The sequence below is a fragment of the Vidua macroura genome, chromosome 24 (assembly GCF_024509145.1).
Source record: "Vidua macroura isolate BioBank_ID:100142 chromosome 24, ASM2450914v1, whole genome shotgun sequence".
Classification (NCBI taxonomy): Eukaryota; Metazoa; Chordata; class Aves; order Passeriformes; family Viduidae; genus Vidua; species Vidua macroura.
Window position 1 is genome coordinate 4765086 of NC_071594.1, and position 26325 is coordinate 4791410.

The following is a 26325-nucleotide window of genomic DNA, read 5'->3' on the forward strand; positions in this document are numbered from 1 at the left end:
ATTCCTGCAAATTTCCTAAAAAAGGGGAAAATCTGTCTGGAAAGAGGAAAAAAAAAATGTATTTGAAAAGAGGAAGTATCTGCCTGAAAAGAGGGAAAAATTTTCCTGGAAATGGAAAAAAATCTGCCTGGAAAGGGGAAAAAATCTGCCTGGAAAGGGGAAAAATGGGGCTTTAAAGGAATTATTTTATTCCCCAAAACAATGTGTTTTGTTTTTAAAGCCACTTTTCACTAAAAAATGAGTATTGTTTTAGCCTAAAGGATAGGTGAGGGCAGGTGGAACATCCCAAAATATCTCAAAGCTGCTGGAATTGAATCCTGCTGGACAGAGGTGACACAGAATAGATTTAAATACACAAAAACAAGAAGAAATAGAAATTAAAGAGCCCAAGAAGAAAGAAAAATATAACATCATTATTATTTTTCCATCTCATTTGTGACCTGAGAGGTGTGGATTAAAAACTTGGATTTATTTCCCATCTGGGAGCAAGGAATTCTTCACCCTGCCAACCTTAAACAATAAAACACTTAGGAATAAAGTTATTTTTCTTCTCTCCAAAACAAATCCCCTGCCCTCCCACCATAAATATTTATTTCTGTTTTATATCTCTCGGCTCCAGAGGAATTGCACAAGTCGGGATTTATGGGAAAAAAAAAAAAAAAAACATTCCAAAGGTTTCAATTTTTCCCATATCTGCTGTTCTGGGTCAGGAGAAAGAATCCCAAGGGATAAAATCAGGCTGAAGATGGGAAATTGGGAAAATTTCCAAGTTGGGGTTTATGATCTTGAGGTGATTTCCATGGAAAAGCAGATCCTGCAGAGGATTCTTGGTGGGATTAAATCTTTGTCTTCTTTGGTTTCACTGGCTGAGCTTTGCTATTGGGGTTTGAGTGCAAAAATCTTCATTTTGGGGTTATTTTAGGAGCAGAAGGCCCTGCTATCCCATAAAGATCCCGATGACCATCTTGATCCTGCAGACCGAGCTCTGCAATTGGGGGTTTCGTGCAAAAAAATCTGGTTTTGGGGTTATTTTAGTAGTAGGTCCATGAAGATCCCGATGGCCATCCTGATCTCCTTCCTGCACACACTGAAATTGGGATTTGAGTGCAAAACACCCCTTCTTGGAATTATTTTAGGGTCAGAAGATCCTGCTACACCATGAAGATCCCGATGGCCATCCTGATCTCCTTCCTGCACACACTGAAATTGGGATCTGTGTGCAAAAATCATCTTTCTGGGGTTATTTTATGAAGATCCTGATGACCATCTTGATCTCCTTCCTGCACGCACCGCAATGGGGGTTTGAGTGCAAAAATCCAGATTTTGGGGTTATTTTATGAAGATCCTGATGACCATCTTGATCTCCTTCCTGCACACACCACAATGGGGGTTTGAGTGCAAAAATCCAGATTTTGGGGTTATTTTGTGAAGATCCTGATGACCATCTTGATCTCCTTCCTGCACACACCGCAATGGGGGTTTGAGTGCAAAAAGCCAGATTTTGGGGTTATTTTATGAAGATCCTGATGGTCACCTTGATCTCCTTCCTGCACACACCGCAATGGGGGTTTGAGTGCAAAAATCCAGATTTTGGGGTTACTTTAGGGGCAGGAAGTCTCCCTACCCCATGGAGATCCTGATGACCATCTTGATCTCCTTCCTGCACACACCGCAATGGGGGTTTGAGTGCAAAAAGTCAGATTTTGGGGTTATTTTATGAAGATCCTGATGGTCACCTTGATCTCCTTCCTGCACACACCGCAATGGGGGTTTGAGTGCAAAAATCCAGATTTTGGGGTTATTTTGTGAAGATCCTGATGACCATCTTGATCTCCTTCCTGCACGCACCACAATGGGGGTTTGAGTGCAAAAAGCCAGATTTTGGGGTCACTTTAGGGGCAGGAAGTCTCCCTACCCCATGAAGATCCTGATGACCATCTTGATCTCCTTCCTGCATACGGGACACGGCGATCTCTTCTTCTTCAGCATCCTGGCACACCTGAAACAGGCCACCAGGTGAGCAGTCCTTCCGTGGACAATATTCCCATCCCGAGGCCTGTGCTGGCACAGGAAGCAGGGATTCAGCAGAGTTTTGATGCTCTCCAGAGATTCCACCTCCTCCTCTTTCTTCAGCTTGGCAAAATCCCGATTTTTCCCGTCCCGCGCCAAATCCAAGGACTCGATGGAGCCGCCGGGATCTGCACGGGGTTTGCTTTCTGCCAGGAAAAGGTGTTTGGGTTGGCCAGCCGGGGCTGAGATCGTCCTCCTGCAGTCTGGGACGTCCATCCCTTCATCCTGCTCCTGGTTTTCCATGGAATTGATGTTGGAAAGGGACAGGGAATGGGGCAGTTTGGGGCAGTCCCGGTACCAGTCCTTGCGCAGGGCCCAGCAGCGGAAGCAGTACCTTTTCCCCGGAGAGTTGAATTTCCTGCACTTGGAGCATTGCCAGCAATCCTGAGGGATTTAAGGCAAAAAAAATTCCAGCAAAAAAATCAATTTATTTTTGGGTTATTCCTCCTTTTAGCCGTGTGGGAAAAGCAGCAAGGAAGCCTTGTTAAAAAAATTTTATTTATGAGTGATTTATAAGCTGGAAAAACAACATTTTGTGGCTTGGGATTGATTCACCCCGGATCTGTCCCTCATGAATTCCTCTCCTTCCTCTCTCCTAGCCCTCTGGAAGAATCCAAGTTGGGGCAGTTTATTTTTATTTAATTTCAAGAGAATTTTCAATCTTTTGCTCAAAATTCAAGGGGAGAGCTCCTGGAATTTGGCAGGAATTTGTTTTCCAGGCTCACCCGTCACTTACCAGCTGTTGAATCTGCATAATTAATGGATTTATTAATTAATTTTCTCACAGAAAAGGGCAGGAGCTGCACAAGTGCAGAGCCAGGACTCAGCTGTCCAAAGCCAGGGACATCCCCAGTTATTCCAGGCTGGAAAACTCTGCTAAAAACCACTAAAATTCTGCTAAAAACCACTAAAATTCTGAGTTTTTGACCGATTATAAAGTTCTACTTGAGATTCCCAGGTCCCTTCCAAGGACAATCCTCCAGATTTCCATCCAGAGGACGACACGGAATTAAAATCTTATTGAAACCTTATTAATCCATGCCTGGGTATCAACATAACTTCACCCAGCCACTTTTTCTTTTTGGAATCCCACAAGAAAATCAGCTTTTCCCACCCCAAAACCTGCAGCAGATGTGGGATGAGCCCTTCCAGCCCCAGGTAATCCCAAGGAATTCCCACCTCAGAAGCAGCCTCTGTGTCCGTGTCATCACTCAGGCACTGGGAATCCTCCAGCTCATCCAAGCACACATCCTCCTGGAATTCCAGGAAAGCATTGTCAGAGGGTGGGAATGTTGGAATATTCCCTATTTATTGTTTGCCTGCCACTGCACACCCCATTTAGAGGATTACAGCATCACCCTGCTCATTAAATCACTTCTAGAAGTGAATTAAAATCTGGTTTTGCAGTGTTTTTACCATGATCAGACTTCCCTCTTTGAGTCTTTAGCTGGACTCGATTTTTAAAAGCATTTTCCAAACTTAATTCCATGATTTTTGATTTATAACTCTTGCAGGTATTGGTTAGAAACCCACTTAAGTTGCTGCGAGAAGTTTAATTCATTTTCAATTGATTTTATGCCTTGAAAAATTGAATTTAAACCAAAACCCAAGCAGGAAAACCATCAAACACATGAGGAATGGTGACAGCCTTTTCTAAACAGGATTTAACCTCTGGATGGGAACAGATCCAGCCTTTCCAAGGGCAGCAGAGCACCACGGGATGAATTAAAACAGAGAAAATTGTGCCAGAGGTACCTTGGTGTCACCTTCTTTGACCTCCTCACAGTCCAGCACTTCCACCTTGAGCCCAGCAGTGCCCTGGTCCAGGGGACACTCGTTGAGGAACCACAAGTCATCAGTGGTGTCTGAAACAATGGCAGTGTCAATGTCCTGAGGGGAAAAAAATAAAAAAAAATTAAAAAAAAAAACAGGAAAAATCATTTAGGAGCAGCTCCACACCCAGCACTGCCTCATTTTCCTCTCCAACAACCTCCAAAGCCCTGGGCACCTCACTGCCCTCAGAAACCCCCTTTGAAAATTTCTGCCTCACAGGCCCCCATTTTCCCACCTCACAAGTTTCCATTTTTAACATCTTCCCCTCACAGATTCCCTTTTTTCCAATTCCCACCTCACAAGTTCCCCCTTTCCCCCCAGTTTCCACCTCACAGGCTCCTCTTTTCTCAGTTTTCACCTCACAGGCTCCCCTTTTCCCAACCTTTCCCCAATTTCCCCCTCACCAACTCAGTGTTTCCCAATTTCCACCTCACAAGTTCCCCTTTCTGTAATTTCCCCCTCACAGGTTTCCATTTTTAAAATTTTCACCTCACAGATTCCCCTTTTCCCAATTTCCCCCTCACAGGCTCCTCTTTTCTCAATTTTCACCTCACAAGTTCCCCTTTTCCCAACCTTTTCCCTATTTTTACCTCACAAGTTCCCTTTTTCCCAACCTTTTCCCAATTTTTACCTCACAAGTTCCCCTTTTCCCAACCTTTTCCCAATTTTTACCTCACAAGTTCCCTTTTTCCCAACCTTTTCCCAATTTTTACCTCACAAGTTCCCTTTTTCCCAACCTTTTCCCAATTTTTACCTCACAAGTTCCCTTTTTCCCAACCTTTTCCCAATTTTTACCTCACAAGTTCCCCTTTTCCCAACCTTTTCCCAATTTTTACCTCACAAGTTCCCTTTTTCCCAACCTTTTCCCAATTTTTACCTCACAAGTTCCCTTTTTCCCAACCTTTTCCCAATTTTTACCTCACAAGTTCCCCTTTTCCCAACCTTTTCCCAATTTTTTACCTCACAAGTTCCCCTTTTCCCAACTTTTTCCCAATTTTTACCTCACAAGTTCCCCTTTTCCCAACCTTTTCCCAATTTTTACCTCACAAGTTCCCCTTTTCCCAACCTTTTCCCCATTTTCACCTCACCATCTCCCCTTTTTCCAACTTCCACCTCTTCCAGCTCCCCCTTCCAGCTCGGCCACCACCCTACAATGTTCACCCCAATAAAAAAAAGGGCAACTTCTGAAATCCAGGCACCTCTGAGGGCCTTGAGAAAAGAGTTTGGTCAATTAAAAAACCCTAAAATTCACCAACCACCCGATGAGAAAGGCCCAGAGTGGGAAAAAGGCTGAAAATCCTGGAGTGGGAAGGTGAAAGAGAGAAAAAAACAGAATATTTGATTTCCTTGGAAGCCAAAAGAGGAGAGGAAAAGGACACAAGGTCCCTCTTTACACACCTGGTTAGTCTGAATGTCCGTGGATCCGTTACTCCGGGATTTGTAATTGCTTCTGAGATTCCCTAAAAACCACCACGGCAGCCCGGCCACATCCCATTCCTCAAAAACCAGGTCCAGCTTGGGCTTTTTGCTTTTGGAGAGGTTTTCTATCAAATCACTGTCTGGAAGAGCCAAGCACAGTCCAAGTCATTGGGTAAGAGACACCAGCAGAGAAAAAAATTGGGCTCAAATTTGATTTTTTTTTTTTTACTTCTTGCATCAGGCTGAGAGCTCTGGGGTTTGGATGTCCCTAATCTGGCAAAAAATCCCTGTACAAATCAGGGAACATCCCAGTGCTCCTGCACTTGGAAAAGCTGAGTTTAATTTAAAGTTTCACCACAAAAACACAAACAGTTCCCCAGCCAGCCCTGAGTGGGTTTCTTGAGTGATTTAAAATGCAGAATTGGTTGGAATTCAGTTTGCTGCTCCTGAATTCCCAAAAAGTGGGATCCATCCTCCCCATGCTCCAGCCTGGGATCCCAAACTGAGCACTCTGCAAGGCTGGTTGGTAAATCCAGGGAATTTTCCGAGGCTGGTTGGTAAATCCAGGGAATTTCCAGCTCTCCCATTTGAGCTGGAAACAATTTTTTCATTGATAAGGCTCTTTCGTACATCCAGGGAATTTCCCCCAATCCCATTTCAGCTGGAAATTTTTGCAAGGAGCTGTTTTTCCCACCTGAGGTTCCTCAAAACGAGAGAATAAAAAGTGGAAAAACAGGAAAATTGCTCCCAAAACTTCTGAAATCTCCACGTGTGACCCAGCAAAAAAAAAAAATCTCACGGGGGAAATGTCAAAATATGACAGATCCACCCAAAAATCCCCATTTTTGTTCAGTTCCCTGCTTGGTTTGCAGGGAATGACTGCAGCCAGCCCAGGCTGGGTTCTGTGAGCTCAGGAACCTCCCTTGGGAAGGGGGATGGATCCAAAGACAATTCCAGCATTTAAAACACCCTCCAGCAAGGTCTGGAAGATTTTTTCTCATGGCATTACTCAGTGAGAGATGGGATTTTGGGGCTTAACCTGCCACTGCACTCAGAGCATTTATGCCAGAAAATAAAATATCTGTGGTGAACTTTGTGATTTCTCAGTCTTGAGCACCAAGATTTTTAATGATTTTATTCCAAACTAGAATTTTTTTGAGTCCCTCCTCCAGCATTTTGCTGCTGTGTGTCCCACACAGGTTTGTAAATAAAAGCTGTGACAATGCAGGAATTTGTCCCTCACCTCCACAAGTGTCACATTTGGGCTCTGAGGTAGCTGGAGCTGAGCTTTGGCTGTCACCATCCAGGATCCCAGAGCCTCAGTCTTTAGCACCAAGATTTTTAATGTTTCTATTCCAAACCGGGTTTTTTTCTGAGTCCATCCTCCAGCATTTTGCTGCTCTGTGTCCCACACACGTTTGCAAACGTTGTGATAACGCAGAAATTTGTCCCCTCACCTTCACAAGTGTCACATTTGGGCTCTGAGGTAGCTGGAGCTGAGCTTTTGCTGTCACTCTCCAGGATGCCAGAGTCAGATCCTTCCTCCTGGCTGAGCTGCAGGAAGGAAAATCCAGGAATTAGCCCAGCAGAGCTTGCAGGGACAAAGGGATGCAGCACTTCCATCCCCAGGCACCAGCTGCAGGACGAGACCAAGCAGGTAGGAAGAGGAAATAATTCAGAATAAAAACTACAAACTATTTCTCTTTAAAGCCTCTGGAATCAGCACCAAGGAAAAATCTTCAGCTTGGCAAAAATCCCAAAGTTGGTGGTTTTTTTTTCATGCAGTAGAAGTTGATTTTGTGACTCTCTGACACCTCCCAGCCTTCACCCCAAACCACACCTGGAGAAAACTTTGGAGGCGCCAAGATTTTTCCTAGGTTTTCACCTCTACCTGAAAAGCTGCTGGAAACAAATCCTAACTAGGCACAGTGAATTATTTATTTGGCAATTCCTAGTGGGAAAAAAATGTGGGATAAAAGAGGGGAGGGGGAAAAAGCAGGAAAGCACAGCTGGAGAAGCTGAGGCCTGGAAGTGCTGCAGCCCAGAAGAACGCGCTCAGAGACTGGCACTCTGTCACGAGGAGAACAGAGAAGGGTGGCTCTGTCCCTGCTCTGTGGACTCCAAGAACTTTTTCATTTTTGGGGGATTTTTCTCTCAGGAGAAAAAGGTGAGGAGCAGCACAACAAGAAGAACAAAAAGTTCTGGCAGTCCACCATGCAGAGGTACAGAGAAGGGGCGGCTCTGTACAAGAAAAGAACCCACTGGGCAGTGGGGTTTACCTGCAGCTGGTCTGGGCTGGGCTTAGCGACGCTCTGCTCCTTTGGGAGAGTCTGTGCAGCATCTGCAGATGGCAGGTAAAACACAAGGAAAAGCCTTCCCTGGAAATTCCCATTCTCGCAGCACACGGGGCCTGGGGCAAGCAACCAAGCAGCCAGGCTGGGCAGAGCTGGGGGAAATCCTTCAGGCAAACCTGGGCTCACTCAGGGGGGTGGATGGCTCTGGGGAGGAGAGGCTGGCTGAAAAATCCCACTGTTCTTCCCAAAGGGAAAAATGATTCTTCTTCCTACAGCCAAGTTCAGAATGTTCTTCCCAAAGGAAAAAATGATTCCTTCTTCCTACAGCCAAATTCAGAATTCTTCCCAAAGGGAAAAATTATTCTTCTTCCTACAGAATATTCAAAATATTCTTCCCAAAGGAAAAACCTATTCTTTTCCCTACAGCCAAATTCAGAATTCTTCCCAAAGGAAAAATCAATTCTTCTTCCTACAGCCAAATTCAGAATTCTTCCCAAAGAGAAAACCTGTTCTTCTTCCTACAGCCAAATTCAGAATATTTTTCCCAAAGGCAAAACCTGTTCTTTGCCCTACAACCAAATTCAGAATATTCTTCCCAAAGGAAAAACCTGTTCTTTACCCTATAGCCAAATTCAGAATATTTTTCCCAAAGGGAAAACCTGCTCTTTGCCCTACGGCCAAATTCAGAATTCTTCCCAAAGGGAAAAATGATTCTTCTTCCTACAGCCAAATTCAGAATATTTTTCCCAAAGGGAAAACCTGCTCTTTGCCCTACAACCAAATTCAGAATATTTTTCCCAATGGGAAAAGTTATTCTTCTTCCTACAGCTAAATTCAAAATATTCTTCCCAAAGGGAAAAACTATTCTTTTTGCTATAGCCAAATTCAGAATTCTTCCCAAAGGGAAAACCCATTCTTTTTGCTATGGCCAAAAATCAGAATATTCTTCCCAAAGGGAAAACCCATTCTTTTCCCTACAGCCAAATTCACAATGTTCTTCCCAAAGGGAAAAAAATGATTCTTTTTGCTATAGCAAATTTCAGAATATTCTTTCCAAAAGGAAAGGTTATTCTTTCTTTTTGCTATCTAATTCAGTCAAATTCAGAATTCTTCCCAAAGGGAAAAATGATTCTTCTTCCTACAGCCAAATTCAAATATTCTTCCCAAAGGGAAATATTCTTCCTTTTGCTATAGCCAGTCCAAAGTCAGAATATTCTTCCCAAAAGGAAAAATTATTCTTTTTGCTATAGCCAAAATTCAGAATATTCTTCCCAAAGGGAAAACCTATTCTTTCCCCTACATCCAAATTCAGAATTTTCCCAAAGAGAAAAGTTATTCTTCTTCCTACAGCTAAATTCAGAATATTCTTCCCAAAGAGAAAAGTTATTCTTCTTCCTACAGCTAAATTCAGAGTATTCTTCCCAAAGGGAAAAGTTATTCTTTTTGCTGCAGCCATCCCAAATTCAGAATATTCTTCCCAAAGGGAAAAATGATTTTTTTTCCTGCAGCCATGCCAAGCTCCAGGCTTTGCCACAGCAATTCCTGCTCGTTCTGAGGGTCTGTCACTCCTGGATTTGGAATTGCTCCTGAGCTTCCCTAAAATCCACCACAGCTTTGTCTGATTTTCTCTTTTGTACATCCAGGGAATTTCCCCCAGTCCCATTTCAGCTGGAATTTTTACAAGGAGCTGTTTTTTTTTTTCTACCTGAGGTTCCTCAAAATGAGAGAATAAAAAAAAAAAATTTAAAAAAATGGAAAAAAACAGGAAAATTGTTCCCAAAATTTCTGAAATCTCCAGTGAGAAATCCCATGGGGGGAATGTTAAAATATGGCAGATCCACCCCAAAAAAAAAAAAAAAAAAAATCCCATTTTTGTTCAGTTCCCTGCTTGGTTTGCAGGGAATGACTGCAAAGCCATTCCTCAAACCAGGATTCCACAGGGAATCCCACCTTCTTTTTTGGAATTTCTGACAATTTCTTGGTTTTTCCATGAAAATAAAGAGTGAAGAAGGGAAAATTCCATGCACAGGGCTGGACACAGCTGGATGCAGCTGCTCCCAAGAGTTAATTAATGAAAAGGTTGAGTTAAATGAACAAGAATCCAATTAGCAGGAATTTTTGGGAGCCTGGCTTTGAGCAGAGAGAACAAAAGATTCCAGGCTGGCTCCTGCCTGCTCCCCTTCCCACTGAGGAGCAAAATTCCCTTTGGATGAGGCTGATTCCCACCAGGAGTCACACCTGGGTAGGGAAGAGCTGAAAATGGCAGAAAATTCCACTTAAAAATGGCCTTTAAATGGAGCAAAATTCCAGCATCAAGGGATCTGTCAGAAATTCCTGCTTTTCTCTCCTGCTTTCATCACCTTCCAGCTGCTGGGGTTTTCAATCCCTGATGGAAAACAGGAGCCAGGGCTCTGCAGGGAGATGGGAACAGGGAGAAATCCTTCCCAAATCTGATTTTCAGGGAGTGAAAATTCCCCAGGTGCTGGGAGGTTTCCTTCTGGAGCTGGGGAATTCCAGAAAAATCAGCCTGAAGTGAGGGGTTCCTGGGGGAGTCAAGATTTGGGAAAAATGGGCAAGGAAGGGGGAAAGTGGCCAAGGGAAAGGGGGAAATGAGAAAAGGGGGAAAGAATTAGAAAATGGGGGAAATTGGAGAAGAAAAAAGGAAAAAAATCAGAAAATAAAAGGGGGAAATAACTAGAAAAGGGGAAAATAATTAACTAGAAAAGGGGGAAAATAATTAGAAAAGGGGGAAATAAATAATTAGAAAATGGGGGAAATAAATAATTAGAAAAGGGGGGAAATAAATAATTAGAAAAGGGGGGAAATCACTAGAAAAGGGGGAAAATCAGAAAAGAAAGGGGGGAAAATCAGAAAAGAAAAGGGGGAAAAAATTAGTCAAGAAAGGGGAAAATCATACAAGAAAATGGAAAAAATTAGGCAAGAAGGGAGGAATTATAAAAGAAAATGGGGGGAAATTATAAATGAAAATGGGGGGAAATTTACAAGGAGGAAAATTAGGCAAGAAAGGGGGGGGAAATTAGAAAAGGAAGGGAGAAAAATTACACAAGGAAGAGAAGGAAAATTAACCAAATCCAGTCACTGCTGGGCTGGAGGAAAGCAAACAGCTGGAAAAGAAGGAAAAGAGCTGGGAAAGGAAGGAAAATTTGGGAAAAATGAAGGGAAATGGGGGGAAATTAAGGAAAAGAGGTGGGAAATTAAGGAAAATGGGGAGGAAAGGAAAGAAAACGGGGGAAAAAAGAAGGAAAATGGGTGGGAAATTAAGGAAAAGAGGTGGGAAATTAAGGAAAACGGGGAAAAGGAAGGAAAAGAGGGGGGAAAAGGAAGGAAAACAGGGAGGAAGGAGGAAAACGGGGGGGAAAGGAAGGAAAAGAGCGAGGAAAATGGAGGAAAAGGGAAGGAAAAGAGGTGGAAAGGAAGAAAAATGGGGGGAAAAAGGAAGGAAAAGGGGGAGGAAATTAAGGAAAAGAGGTGGGAAAGGAAGGAAAATGGGGAGGAAATTAAGGAAAAGAGGTGGGAAGGGAAGGGAAATGGGGGGAAAAAGAAGGAAAATGGGGGAAAAAAGGAAGGAAAATGGGGAGGAAATTAAGGAGAAGAGGTGGGAAAGGAAGGAAAATGGGGGGAAAAAGAAGGAAAAGAGGTGGGAAAAAAGAAGGAAAAGAGGTGGGAAAAAAGAAGGAAAAGAGGTGGGAAAAAAGAAGGAAAAGGGGGAGGAAATTAAGGAAAAGAGGTGGGAAAGGAAGGGAAATGGGGGGAAAGGATGGAAAAGAGGTGGGAAAAGGAAGGAAAAGGGGGGAAAAAAGAAGGAAAATGGGGGGAAAAGGAAGGAAAATGGGGGGAAAAAAGAAGGAAAATGGGGGGAAAAAAGAAGGAAAATGGGGAGGAAATTAAGGAAAAGAGGTGGGAAAGGAAGGAAAACAGGGAGGGAAGGAGGAAAATGGGGGGGAAAGAAAGGAAAAGGGCCAGGAAAGGAAGGAAAATGGGGGGGAAAGGAAGGAAAAAGGGGAAAAAAGAAGGAAAAGGGGGGGAAAAAGAAGGAAAAGGGGGAGGAAATTAAGGAGAAGAGGTGGGAAAGGAATGAAAAGAGGGAGGGAAGGAGGAAAATGGGGGGGAAGGGAAGGAAAATGGGGGGAAAAAAAGAAGAAAAGGGGGGAAAAAAGAAGGAAAAGGGGGGAAGAAAGAAGGAAAAGGGCCAGGAAAAGAAGGAAAAGGGCCAGGAAAAGAAGGAAAAGGGCCAGGAAAAGAAGGAAAATGGGGGGAAAAGAAGGAAAATGGGGGGAAAAGGAAGGAGAAGAGGTGGGAAGGGAAGGGAAGGGAAGGGAAGAGGCTGAGCCTCCCTGCCTGGGCTCTCCCAGCCTGCCTGCTCCGGGCCACACTCACACCGAGCCAGGCCCAACCCAGGCCGGGAGAGGCTTTTCCTGAGCACTGCACTCACACCTCACACCATCCTCCTACAGCTACACACTGCAAAGGGAAGGCAAAGGATTCTTCTGGAAAAGAAACCCAAATGTAAAATAAAAAAAAAAAAATTTCTGTAAAAAGTTCAAGGCAGAAAAACGGGCCACGTTTTGAATTTTAATTTTAATTTTTAATTTCGTTTTTCTACACATGCCTGAGCTCTCCTAGAGGTTTAAATCTATTTTATGTTTAAAAAAAAAAAAGGGAAATGTGGCACCAAAGCCCACAGTTGTGGATGAAATCTGTTTTTATTTGTTTTAAAAAAAGGGAAATGTGGCACAAAATTCCACAGCTGGGATTAAATCCATTTAAATCTGTTTAAAAATGGGAAATGTGGCACCAACTCCACAACTGGGATTAAATCCATTTTATCTGCTTAAAAAAAGGGAAATGTGGCAACAAACTCTATAGTTGTGGATTAAATCCATTTTAATCTGTTTTAAAAAAGGGAAATGTGGCACAAAATCCACAGCTGGGGATTAAATCCATTTTAATGTTTTAAAAAATGGGAAAAGTGGCAACAAACTCCACAGCTATGGATTAAATCCATTTTAATCTGTTTAAAAGAATTTGGAAAAGTGGCACAAAATCCCACAGCTGGGGATTAAATCAATTTAAATCTGTTTAAAAAAATGGGCAATGTGGCACAAAATCCCACAGTTATGGATGAAATCTGTTTTATTTGTTTTAAAAATGGGAAAAAAGTGGCACAAAAATCCACAGCTGGGGATTAAATCCATTTAAATCTGTTATAAAAATGGGAAAAGTGGCACAAAATCCCACAGCTGAGGATTAAATCCATTTTATTTGTTTTAAAATTGGGAAAAGTGGCACAAAATCCCAGAGCTCTGCCAGTGGAGTTGATTTTGCCCCAGTCCTACTCCAAGAACTGCTTTCAGGGCAGCCACCCCAGCAATTAGAGAATAAATTCCTTTTTTGATGCAGCTGCATTTGCAAGGTTCAAGGTGAAAACCTGGCAGAATTTTTAGCAACTCTTGGAGATGATCAAACCACAAAACCAGGTGAGAGCAAAAAAAAAAAAAATAAAAAATTGCAGCTCTGAAGCTGAAAAAATAAAAATAATAATAAAAAAAAAATATCCAGAAATGAAGAAAAGATTGATTCCAGTCAAGGATGGGATTTCAGGGTTTGGATTTGGCTCAGATTTGGGATTTAAATATTGAAATATTGAATTATTTCAGTATTGGCATCACTCAAGCAGCTCCTGGCACACAGAGAAGACACAAACAGCGAGAGATTCCCTTGGGAAAGGCTTGGAGAGAAGTTTCTTCCTCCTGCAGCGCCAGGATTTGGGATTTTCCTGGATTTGTTTTTATTTTTTTTTTTTTTTGGATTTTTTGGTACTTACCAGGTCAGAACAATATTTATGGAATGGGATCAACCTACCTGGGAGAGCAGCAGGGCTCAGGTTCCGCTTCAGCATCTCGTACACGGGGCTGGGGAGGGGGAAATTCCCTTTAGTGCCCGCAGAGAAACCCCAAAAAACCCCAAAAAAAACCCCAAAAAAACCACAAAAAAACAACCCCAAAAAAACCCCCAAAAAAACCCCAAAAAAACACCCCCAAAAAACACCCCGAAAAAACACCCCGAAAAACCCCAAAAAACCCCAAAACCCCCAAAAAACCCCAAAAACCCCAAAAAACCCCAAAAAACCCAAATAAAACCCAAAAACCCAAAAAACCCCCCCAAAAAATCCCAAAAACCCACAAAAACCCCCAAAAACCCAAAAAAACCCAAAAAAACCAAAAAAAAAAACAAAAAAAAAAACCAAAAAAACCAAAAAAACCCCAAAAAACCAACCCAAAAACACCCCAAAAAACCCAAAAAAACCCAAAAAAACCCAAAAAAATCCCAAAAACCCAAAAAAACCCCCAAAAAATCCCAAAAACCCACAAAAACCCCCAAAAACAAAACAAAAAAAACCCCAAAAAAACCCCAAAAAAACCCCAAAACCCCAATTCCTTGGGTGAATTTAAGGAGGAAAAACTCTCAGGGAATGGATTTTCCTACGGATCCCAAAAAACACGGAGGTTTTTCTTCTAGAGACCCCAAAAAAACAGCGGGGTTCTCATTAGAGAGACCCCAAAAAACAGCGGGGTTCTCATTAGAGACCCCAAAAAAACAGCAGGGTTCTCATTAGAGAGACCCCAAAAAACAGCGGGGTTCTCGTTAGAATTATTCAGATTTATCAGCTAAAAATGGGAATTTTTTTCCAGATAAAATGGGAACTTTTCAGATTCATCAGCTAAAATTGGGATTTTCCCAGGTGTCCCAGCTAAAATTGGGATTTTTTTTCAGATTAATCATGTAAAATTGGGATTTCCCCAGATTCATCAGCTCCAATCGGGATTTTTCCCAGATTACTCAGATAAAATCGTGATTTTCCCAGATCCCTCATGTAAAACCGGGATTTTTTTTCAGATCCCTCATGTAAAACCGGGATTTTCCCAGATCCCTCATGTAAAACCGGGATTTTCCCCGATTATTCACATAAAACCGGGATTTTTCCAGATCCCTCATGTAAAACCGGGATTTTCCCAGATCCCTCATGTAAAACCGGGATTTCCCCAGATCCCTCATGTAAAACGGGGATTTTTCCCAGATCCCTCATGTAAAACTGGGATTTTCCCAGATCCCTCATGTAAACCGGGATTTTCCCCAGATCCCTCATGTAAAACCGGGATTTTTCCCAGATTACTCAGATAAAACCGGGATTTTTCCCAGATCCCTCATGTAAAACCGGGATTTTCCCCAGATCCCTCATGTAAAACCGGGATTTTCCCGCTGTCCCGGCCCGCCCCGGACGTTTCGCGCTCCCCGCGCCCACCTGGGGTCCTTGAGGGAGAAGCTGCGCAGGCCCAGCAGCGCCCCCAGCGGGTCCCCGCCGCAGTGCACCAGGTGCTGCTGCCGCCGGTCGTAGAGCTGCCGGCCCATGATGTACTGGCCCAGGAAATGCATCACCTGCGGGGGCGGGGCTTGGCGTCACCGGGGCGGGGCTTGGGATCGCCGGGGGCGGGGGCTTGGGATTCCTTCCCGGGGATTTGGGATTCCTTCCCGGGGATTGGGATTCCTTCCCGGGGATTTGGGATCACCGGGGGCGGGGCTTGGGATTCCTTCCCGGGGATTGGGATTCCTTCCCGGGGATTGGGATTCCTTCCCGGGGATTTGGGATCACCGGGGGCGGGGCTTGGGATTCCTTCCCGGGGGTTGGGATCACCGGGAGCTGGAATTGGGATTCCTTCCCGGGGGTTGGGATTCCTTCCCGGGGGTTGGGATCACCGGGAGCTGGAATTGGGATTCCTTCCCAGGGGTTGGGATTCCTTCCTGGGGATTGGGATCACTGGGGCTGGGCTTGGGATTCCTTCCCTGGGATTTGGGATCACCGGGGCTGGGCTTGGGATTCCTTCCCTGGGATTTGGGATCACCGGGGCTGGGCTTGGGATTCCTTCCCGGGGGTTGGGATTTGGGATCCATTCCCTGGGGTTGGGATTCCTTCCCTGGGATTTGGGATTTCCTGGGATTTGGGATTCGTTCCCTGGGGTTGGGATCCGTAACCTGGGGTTGGGATTTGGGATTCCTTCCCTGGGGGTTGGGATCCGTAACCTGGGGTTGGGATTTGGGATTCCTTCCCTGGGGGTTGGGATCCGTTCCCTGGGGTTTGGGATTCGATCCCTGGGATTCATTCCCTGGGGTTGGGATTCGATCCCTGGGGTTGGGATTCATTCCCTGGGATTTGGGATCATCTGGGGTTGGGATTCGATCCCTGGGGTTCATTCCCTGGGATTTGGGATCCGTTCCCTGGATTTGGGATTCAATCCCTGGGATTTGGGATCACCTGGGGTTGGGATTCATTCCCTGGGATTTGGGATCACCTGGGGTTGGGATTCATTCCCTGGGATTTGGGATTCGATCCCTGGGATTTGGGATTCATTCCCTGGGATTTGGTATTTCCTGGGGTTTGGGATTCATTCCCTGGGATTTGGGATTTCCTGGGGTTTGGGATTCGTTCCCTGGGATTTGGGATCTCCTGTGGGGACAGCACACCGGGGATGGATCCTGGGATTTGGGATTCCCTGGGATTTGGGATCTCCTGCGGGGACAGCACACCGGGGATGGATCCCTGGGATGTGGGATTGACCCCGAGTGCCCCTGCAGTGGAACGGGAACATTCCCAGGGGATGCAGGGTGGATCCCATGCCAAGGGCTGAGGTGACCCCACCTCCTTGAGCGTGAAGGAGTCGCCCTGGGCCCCCGCAGCCCGCAGGATCCTCAGCAGGGGCAGCTTGGGAACCACCTGGAAAACACAGCAGGGACTGCCTGGAATTCCGGCACTCCAGCCTGGGATCCTCCCAAAAAAAACCCCACATCAAAAGAATCCACACCAAAAAAAACCCACACCAAAAGAATCCACACCAAAAACCCCCACTGTTTATCAGTATTTCCCCCACTATTTATCAATACTATCAATATTTTCCCATTATTTATCAATACCACCAGTATTTCCCACTATTTATCAACATTTCCCCATTATTTACCAATACTATCAACATTTTCCCACTATTTACCAACATTTCCCCACTATTTACCAATATTTACCAACATTTCCCCACTATTTACCAATATTTACCAACATTTCCCCATTATTTACCAATACTATCAATATTTTCCCACTATTTCCCCACTACTTATCAATATTTCCCCACTATTTCCCCACTATTTACTAATATTTTCCCACTATTTTTCAATGTTTTCCATTATTTACCAATACTATCAATATTTCCCCACTACTTACCAATACTTCCCCACTATTTATCAATATTTACCAACATTTCCCCATTATTTATCAATATTTCCCCATTATTTATCAATATTTACCAACATTTCCCCACTATTTATCATGCTATCGCTATTTCCCCCCTATTTATTCCTGAAGGATGGGGGGTGGGGGTAATTAGCTGCTAATTAGGTGCTAATTACCTGGCTGGCCTGGCCCAGGGGGGTCCTGCAGGAATTCCCAGCTCCCGGGCCTTGGCTCATCGTGGCAGTGAGGAGCTGCTCAGCGCCCACCTGCAAATGGATTTGGGGTTAAAATCGCCCTGAAATCCCATTTCTGATCCTGCCTCCTGCTGCTCCGGGTGGGGAAAGGGAAAAAAGGGGGGAAAAAAAGGAAAAGGGGGGAAAGAAAAGGGGGAAAGAAAAGAAAAAGGGGGAAAAAGGGGGAAAATGAGGGAAAAAAAAAGGAGGGGAATAAAGAAAAAAAGGGGGAAAAGGGGGGAAAAAGGGAAAAATGGAAAAGGGGGAAAATAAAAGGGGGGGAGAAAAGAAAAAGGAAAAAAAAGGGAAAAAAGGGAGGGAATGAGGGGGAAAAAAGGAGGGGAATAAAGAAAAAAAGGGGGAAAGGGGGGAAAAAGGGGGAAAAAAAGGAAAAGGGGGGAAATAAAAGGGGGGAGAAAAGAAAAAGAAAAAAAAGGGAAAAAAGGGGGGGAATGAGGGGGAAAAAAGGAGGGGAATAAAGAAAAAAAGGGGGAAAACGGGGGGAAAATGAGGAAAAAAAAAAGGAGGGGAATAAAGGAGAAAAAGGGGGAAAGGGGGGAAAAAGGAAAAAAATGGAAAAGGGGAAAATAAAAGGGGGAAAGAAAAGAAAAAGGAAAAAAAAAGGGAAAAAAAGGGGGGAAATGAGGGGGGGAAAAAGGAGGGGAATAAAGAAAAAAGGGGGAAAAGGGGGGGAAAAAGGAAAAGGGGGGAAATAAAAGGGGGAAAGAAAAGAAAAAGAAAAAAAAAAGGGGGAAAAAAGGAGGGAAATAAAGAAAAAAATCAAAATATTGAACATAAACAATTCTAAAATGAGCTGGACAGGGTTAATTAAATTTATCAAATATTTAAATCTATGAAGAGCATCGACAGTGACCTGGAATAATTCAAATTATAACAGCTTTAATCCCTTCCCAAATTCATATTTTACAGAATTTTAATAAATTCATGAGGGGAAAAAATCAAAATATTGCCCACAAACATTTCTAAAATGAGCTGGACAGGGTTAATTAAATGTATCAAATATTTAAATTTATGAAGAGCTTCGACAGTGACCTGGAATAATTCAAATTATAACAGCTTTAATCCCTTCCCAAATTCATATTTTACAGAATTTTAATAAATTCATGAGGGAAAAAAATTCAAATATGGAACATAAAATGCTTTTAAACTTCCCAAAATGAGCTGGACAGGACAGATTCAAACTTATTAAATATTTAAATTTATGAAGAGCATCGACAGTGACCTGGAATAATTCAAATTATAACAGCTTTAATCCATTCCCAGACCCTATTTTGCTGAATTTTAATAAATTCATGAGGGAAAAAAATCAAAATATTGACCACAAACACTTCTAAAATGAGCTGGAGAGGATTGAATTAAATGTATCAAATATTTAAATTTATGAAGAGCTTCGACAGTGATCTGGAATAATTCAAATTATAACAGCTTTAATCCCTTCCCAGACCTTTTTCCCTAAATTTTAACCGATTTCTGATGGAAAAAAAAAATCTAAAAATTGAAAATAAACACCTTAGAAATGAGCTGGACTTACCGACCTTGATTTTTTTCCGCCTGGCAGGAAAATCCTGGGATTCTTATCCCGGGATTTTGCTCTGGGATAATTCCGAGGACGCCCCGGGAGTTTCTCTAAAATTCGCTTTTTTTTTTTTTTTTTAAACCTCGCCCGAGGGAGGGACCGAAAGTGGCCGATAACGGCTGGGCTGGGCTGCAAATCAGCTTGAAAAAGGTGAAAAAAATCCGATTTTTTTCTCCCTCCCCTCTCCCTGGAAGGAAATTCTGCTGCCCCAGGGCTGAGGGAGAGGAATTTTAATTTTTCAGCGCTGATTTTATCACTCAAAACCGCCGCGTTTTGCTGAGAAATTGATTTTTTAAGGCAGTCCGCTTCTCGTTAATATTCTTATTTAATCAGAAATTAATTTTGGCGTTAATTAAGGTTTTGTTCACGAGTTTTAAATGTATTTTGGGGAGAAAATATAAAGAAATTTAAGGGTTAATCCCACTGAAAAGATCCCACGTGGTGGAAATTCCTTTAAAAAAAAATAAAAAATAAAAAAAAGGAATTTCGTGCTCGGCCAGCTCAGAAATTTGGAAAAATTCCAATCCCAAATTTTAAATTTCACCTCCTAACCGCCATCCAAAAATGGATTTCCGGGCATTTTTTTTTTTTATTTTTTTTTTTTTTTCTTTTTTTGGTGCTGAAAATCTCCAGAGGAAATCGTGAATCACACCCGAGTCATGAGCTGAGCAAAATTTCCACTCCAAAATTTCACCCCAGTCCGGGAGGAAAGATTAATTTGCCTTTTTTATGACTAAAAATCGCCTTTTTATGACTAAAAATCGCCTTTTTTTATGACTAAAAATCACCTTTTTTATGACGAAAAATTCCTTTCCGAGCCACCAAAACCCCCCCAGGAAACCGCAGCTTTTTTTTTTTTTTTTCAAACTAAAAATCTCAAGTGAAATTAAAATTTATTCAAGCTCAGTTGGGTTTTTAAAAGTCTGAATTGATGGGAAAAAAATCGGTTTTAAATTCTGTTTAAAGTAGAAACACAGCAAGGTTTTGGGCTCGGGTGAAAGGGATTTTTGCAGCTTTCAAATAAAGTAAAATATTGAAAATAAAGTTGGGGTTTTTTAGGTAATTTTAGATAAAACAGCTCTGAAGGGGAGGATTTAAACTGATGCCATCGTGAAGTTATTGATTAATTAAATTTGTCCTCATCAGTCCTTGAGCGGTTTCATACCTCAAAATTAACCATTTTAATTAAAAATATACTTGAAAAAAATTCAAATTTTGCCACCCAAACCTTGGGTTTATTTAATAATAAATTAAAAAAAAAAAAAAAAAAAAGTTGTGCAATTGCTCCTTTGCTTGGGAAATGTTGTGAAAGAGGGAGGAAAACTAAAAGTGAGCAATTAAAATCACAAAAAAAAGCGAATTACTCTGCAAATCGCCCGGAATCCCGGCAGGAATTTGGGATAAGGAAATATTTCCACCCCCCTGAATGTCCTGATTTGTGGTTATTTCTATTTTTAAGAGGAAAAAAAAATTTAAAATGGGCTTTTCTTGGGTTTTTTTTTTCCATAATAAATGAGGGAACTGAAGGCAATAAAAGGTGTGGTTTGTGGGATCAATCCCTCAGCTCGCGTTTATGGGGTGAAATCCTGGAAAAATGGAATTGGGAGGGAAAAAAACCTCAAAATTCTGGAAAACATGGAATTACAGAGCGGTTTGGGATGGGAAAAAACCCTCAAAATTCTGGAAATCCTGGAATAATTAACTGGGATGGAAAAAAAAAACTTCAGAATTCTGGAAATCCTGGGATAATGGAATTGGGATGGGAAAAAAAATCAAAATTCTGGAAATCCTGGAAAAATGGAATTGGGATTGCGGAAAAAAATCTCAAAATTCTGGAAAACATGGAATTACAGAGCGGTTTGGGATGGGAAAAACCCTCAAAATTCTGGAAATCCTGGAATAATTAACTGGGATGGAAAAAAAAAAACTTCAGAATTCTGGAAATCCTGGGATAATGGAATTGGGATGGGAAAAAAAAATCAAAATTCTGGAATTGGGATTGAAAAAACCTCAAAATTCTGGAAATCCTGGAATAATGGAATTGGGATGGGAAAAAATCTCAAAATTCTGGAAATCCTGGGATAATGGAATTGGGATGGAAAAAAAAAATCAAAATTCTGGAATTGGGATTGAAAAAAACTCAAAATTCTGGAAATCCTGGAATAATGGAATTGGGATTGAAAAAATCTCAAAATTCGGGAAATCCTGGAATAATGGAATTGGGATGGAAAAAAAAAATCAAAATTCTGGAATTGGGATTGAAAAAAACTCAAAATTCTGGAAATCCTGGAATAATGGAATTGGGATTGGGGAAAAAAATCTCAAAATTTTGGAAAACATGGAATTACATCAAAATTCACCGCAGTCCATGGGCAGCGACATTTTCCACAACGCCAGGTTTTTCCAACCTGCTTCCAGGGATGGAGCAGCCACGGATTCTCTGGGAATGCCATCGCAGGGAAGGATTTATTCCCAAAAAAATCTCGATTTATTCCCAAAAAATCTCGATTTAGTCCCAAAATCCCGGCGTCAGCCTGAAGCCATTCCCCCTTCTCCTGTCACTCCTTTGGGAACATTCCCCACCCTTTTTTTTTTTTTTTTTTTCGCCTGGCTCCCTCCGGGCCACAATTCAATGAGGTCGAAGCTTCCCTTCTCCAGGCGGGACAATCCCAATTATCCCAGAATTTGCCGGGAAGCGATGAAAGTTCCCGGAGGTTCCCGCCGGGCCAGGCCCCTCCCGCCGGCACCGCCTCCTGCCCCCCCTCAGCGCCCCCTCAGCGCCACGGCCCCGGGGAGCCCCGCGTTGCCCTCAGCGCCGTGCTCACCCTACAGCCGCTCCATGGGCTCCGCGCACGGGGCTGGGGAGGGGAAAGAGCCCCTACACCCCCTGAGGGCTCCGCGCCTCCATTTTAGCGGGGTTCGGGCCGCTGCTTCCCCTCACGGCCAACATGGCGGCGCGGCCATAGAGAGGAGAGGGGATGTGCGGCTAGAAGGGACGCGGTGAGGCCGTGGGTGTGTGGCGCCCCCCAGCGGGGTGGAGGACCGCGGAGGGGCGTCCGCTCGGCCTTCGTGGAAAACAGAAATTAAAAAAAAAAAAAAAAATTAAATTTAAATTATTTTTAAAAATATCCAGCGATATTCATTAAAAAACCCCACATTTTTCTGTGTTACCTGCCCGGGTCACTCTGCCTTGCCGTGGGGGTGAACTGAATTCATTCCAGAGACGGGAACATTTCCCACGCGTTTGGAAAACCCCAAATTAATCCCAGCACGGGGGCGGAGCCTGGGAGCCGCGGGGTTGAGAAATAATGAGATTATTTTGAGAAATAATTAGAATATTGTGAGAAATAATTAGAATATTTTGATAAATAATTAGATTATTTTGGGAAATAATGAGATTATTTTAGAAATAACTAGGAAATTTTGAGAAATAATTAGATTATTTTAAGAAATAATTAGATTATTTCGAGAAATAATTAGAAAAATTTGAGAAATAACAAGGAAATTTTAAGAAATAATTAGATTATTTTGAGAAAGAATTAGAATAATTTGAGAAATAATTAGAAAAATTTGAGAAATAATTAGAAAACTTTGAGAAATAATTAGAATATTGTGAGAAATAATTAGATTATTTTGAGAAAGAATTAGAATATTTTGAGAAATAATTAGAATATTTTGAGAAATAATTTGGATATTTTGAGAAATAATTAGATTATTTCGAGAAATAATTAGAAAAATTTGAGAAATAATTAGGATATTTTGAGAAAGAATTAGAAAAATCTGAGAAATAATTAGAGCATTTTGATAAATAATTTGGATATTTTGAGAAATAATTAGAAAATTTTGAGAAAGAATTAGGATATTTTGAGAAATAATTAGATTATTTTGTGAAATAATTAGGATGTTTTGAGAAAGAATTAGATTGTTTTGAGAAACAATTAGGATATTTTGAGAACTAACTAGAATAATTTGGGAAATAATTGGGATGTTTTGTCTAATTCCGTGTTTGGTCCGAGGGGAGGGAGCGGATCCCAATCGCGGGAGGGAGCGGGAGCGGCCGCTGTGCGGTGATAAAAGCTCTGAGCGAGCGCCGTACCCAGAGCCCGGATAGCTCAGTCGGTAGAGCATCAGACTTTTAATCTGAGGGTCCAGGGTTCAAGTCCCTGTTCGGGCGCGCATTTCTTTTCCGTACCTTCCTTCTTTTTTTTTTTCTTTTTTTTTTTAATTATTTCCTGACAGGATTTCCCGCAGATGCAGCCGGGATCGTCCAGGCGAGCAGCGCCGACCGTGTCACGGGTGTAAAAGAGGGGTTTTTGGGGGGGGGGAAAAAAAATAATGGGGCGGTGAAAAAATACGAAAAGACTGTACCGCCCGAACAGGGACTTGAACCCTGGACCCTCAGATTAAAAGTCTGATGCTCTACCGACTGAGCTATCCGGGCTCTGCCGCCAGGCGTGCGGCTGCCGGAATATCCCCCTACACAGGAACTGCGTGGCTGATGGGATTTCCTCGCCCGTGCCCCTGTCTGCGCCCCAATGTCTGCACCCCACTGTCCGCACCTTCCTTCCTGCACCCCCTGACTGACCCCTTCTGCCTGAACCCCATTATCTGCACCCCGATCTGCGCCCCCGTCTGCACCCCACTGTCCGCACCTTCCCTCCTGCACCCCCAAACTGACGGCAGCATCCCGGGGCAGCCGGAGCGTGCTGGGGACACGGGGGGACACCGGGGGACACCGCGAGGGATCGGCCCGGGCTCTGTGCAGTGCGGAGGGCGGCAGGGAACATCGCGGGGACATTCAGGGGGACACCGGGGGACACCAGCCGGGGCTCTGTGTATTGAGGGGCACTCCGGGGACATTCAGGGCGACACCGGGGGACCCCAGCCCCGGGGCTCTGTGCAATGAGGAACATTGGGGACATTCAGGGGGACACCGGGGGACCCCAGCCCCGGGGCTCTGTGCAATGAGGAACATTGGGGACATTCAGGGGGACACCGGGGGACCCCAGCCCCGGGGCTCTGTGCAATGAGGAACACTCCGGGGACATTCAGGGGGACACCGGGGGACACCAGCCGGGGCTCTGTGTATTGAGGGGCACTCCGGGGACATTCAGGGGGACACCGGGGGACACCAGCCGGGGCTCTGTGTATTGAGGGGCACTCCGGGGACATTCAGGGGGACACCGGGGGACCCCAGCCGGGGCTCTGTGCAATGCGGAGCGCGGCCGGGAGATGGCCCCGCACGGCTCCGCGCTGCGCCCGCCATTGTCCGCCGCCTCCGCCGCGGAGCTCCCGCCTCCCTCCGGCTCCTCCCGCATCCCTCCGGCTCCTCCCGCATCCTCCCGGCTCCTCCCGCATCCCTCCGGCTCCTCCCGCATCCCTCCGGCTCCTCCCGCATCCTCCCGGCTCCTCCCGCATCCCCCCGGCCCCGCCGCCGCCGCCGCTCGGAGCAGGTAGGGCCGCGCCGGGGAGCGGAGGGAGCTGGGGGCTCTGCTCGGCTCGTCCCGGGGTTTCCCCGCTAAAAAAAATGATATTTCCTATTGAAATGTAGCTTTTTGTGTCCGTAATTTCCCCTCCCCGGGGAGATGCGGGTGCCGCTCGCCTTCGCGGAGCTTCCCAAAAGCTGCGGCTCGTCCTGGTGCTGCTCCAGAGCACCGGGAACCCCAAAAAGGGAGCGGGGGGAACGCGGGGCTGCGCCTGCCCCGGGCACGCGGAGGGGTCGGGGGTCTCGGAATGTCCCCTCGGGAATTTGGGGGCTTTGGATGAGCGGAACAATGAAATGGTGCCCGAGGAATGGCGAAGTTGGGCGAAGGGGACGGGGGGGGTTGGGGTCCTGTCCCCTCCGGCGGGGCAGGGGGAGGGACAGCGATGGGGACAGGGGGATGGAAATAGGGAAGGGATGGGGATCACAGAATCCTGGAGTGGTTTTGGTCTTGGTTTTTGGTTTTGGACCCTCTGGTCCCCACCCCCCCTGCCCTGGGCAGGGATGCCACCCTTTGGGTCAGTGGCTGGGGACGGGGACAGGGACAGGGACGGGGACAGGGACAGGGACAGGCCAGCCGTGGTGTGAGGCCGAGCAGGGTCGGCTCAATCCCAGCCCTAAAACGCCACGGTTTTAGGGGCAGGAGGCTCTTGTGAGGATGCTGGTGGGATCCTGGATCCCTGCTCTCCTGCAGATCCCAAACCCGCGGCAATGCTCGCGGATAACAAATTCCAGAGGTTTGGGAGCTGCGGAGCTCCGTGCACTCCCTGCTCGTGTGTGCGAGGCCGAGCACGGCTGGGATTGTTCCCGGGAGCTGGGCCCGGCTCGGCGTGACCGGGAAAATCGATCCTTCCTTCCCAGAGCCGCAGGGAAGGGAGCTGGGGGGTGAGGGAGCGTTCCTGGAGCCTGATATTCCCAGGAAAACCGATCCTTCCTTCCCAGAGCAGCAGGGATGGGATAACAGGGAGCTGGGGGATGAGGGAACCTGCCTGGAGCCCAGTATTCCCAGAAAATCGATCCTTCCTTCCCAAGCAACAGGGAGATGGGGGGTGAGGAAACCTGCCTTGAGCTCACATTTTCCAGGAAAATTGATCCTTCCTTCCCAGAGCTGCAGGGATGGGATAACAATGAGCTGGGGGATGAGGGAATGTTCCTGGAGCCTGGTATTCCCAGAAAATCGATCCTTCCTTCCCAGAGTGGCAGGGATGGGATAACAGAATTCAGAATTCCCATCCCAGGGAAGGGATAACAGGGAGCTGGGGGATGAGGGAATGTTCCTGGAGCTTGGTATTCCCAGGAAAATCCCAGAGTGGCAGGGATGGGATAACAGGGAGCTCTGGGGTGAGGGAACATTCCTAGAGCCTGCTATTCCCAGAAAATCGATCCTTCCCTCCTGCTCTAGGAGGGAAGGGAAAACAGGGAGCTGTGGAATGGCGAAACCTGCCTGGAGCCTGGCTTTTCCAGGAAAATCAATCCTTCCTTCCCAGAGCAGCAGGGATGGGATAACGGGGAGCTGGGGGGAGAGGAGCCTGCCTATCCCGGATTTCCTGGGGTAACCGCCCTGGCCCACCTCGGAGCACGCTCCTAAATCCCAGAGGGAGGCTGGGAGAGGATCTGGAGGATCCAGAGGATCGGCCCTTCCAACCCTGCAGCCGGGAATTCCCGGCCTGCTGCAGTGGGAGCAGGTGCTCCGTGTGGGAGCGGGGCTGGGATTCACTGGGATGCACTGGGATGCACCAGGATGCACCAGGATGCACTGGGATTCACTGGGGGTGCACCAGAATGGACTGGGATTGACTGGGATTTGCTGGAATTGACTGGGATACACCAGGATTGACTGGGATTCACCAGAATGCACTGGGATGCACCAGGATGGACTGGGATTGACTGGGACTCACCAGGATGCTCCAGGATTCACCGGGATGCTCCGGGATGTGGCAGCTGGAGCTCTGGGATGATCCATGTGCTCCCTGGGATGGGAATTCTGAATTTCCCCTGCATCCCTGGGATGATCCCAGTACTCCCTGCATCCCTTTTTTCCTTCCAGACAGTTGGATTTGCTGGACTTGGGATCGATGGATCCATTTGTGGCTTCAGAA

General features: G+C 45.1%; 2 protein-coding genes and 2 non-coding genes across 5 annotated transcripts in view; 2 read left to right on the forward strand and 2 right to left on the reverse strand.

The window, feature by feature from the left end:
* Window positions 1–398: 398 nt before the first annotated feature.
* Window positions 399–21695, reverse strand: MDM4 (MDM4 regulator of p53). Of its 2 annotated transcripts, none has more exons than XM_053998111.1 (11): window positions 21570–21695; window positions 17091–17180; window positions 16333–16407; window positions 14941–15074; window positions 13500–13549; window positions 7602–7663; window positions 6780–6876; window positions 5302–5462; window positions 3826–3960; window positions 3250–3324; window positions 399–2454 (listed from the first exon to the last, which is right to left on the reverse strand). In XM_053998111.1, exons 2-11 carry the CDS (start codon window positions 17148–17150, stop codon window positions 1912–1914), a joined length of 1392 nt encoding a protein of 463 aa, XP_053854086.1. In that variant the 5' UTR covers window positions 17151–17180; window positions 21570–21695; the 3' UTR covers window positions 399–1911. The 2 variants fall into 2 exon arrangements, with proteins under 2 accessions (XP_053854086.1, XP_053854085.1); XM_053998110.1 differs by lacking the exon at window positions 21570–21695 and adding an exon at window positions 21093–21303.
* A 1150-nt stretch (window positions 21696–22845) lies between these two features.
* Window positions 22846–22918, forward strand: TRNAK-UUU (transfer RNA lysine (anticodon UUU)). Its single transcript has one exon. It is a non-coding gene; the product is annotated as a tRNA-Lys (tRNA).
* Window positions 22919–23112: 194 nt separating this feature from the next.
* TRNAK-UUU (transfer RNA lysine (anticodon UUU)) lies at window positions 23113–23185 on the reverse strand. Its single transcript has one exon. It is a non-coding gene; the product is annotated as a tRNA-Lys (tRNA).
* Window positions 23186–24126: 941 nt separating this feature from the next.
* Window positions 24127–26325, forward strand: part of PIK3C2B (phosphatidylinositol-4-phosphate 3-kinase catalytic subunit type 2 beta) — a 30361-nt gene continuing 28162 nt past the window's right edge. The window contains exon 1 of the mRNA XM_053997993.1: window positions 24127–24197. The gene's annotated coding sequence lies outside the window, so the exon portion shown is untranslated. The remainder of the gene's footprint in view (window positions 24198–26325) is intronic.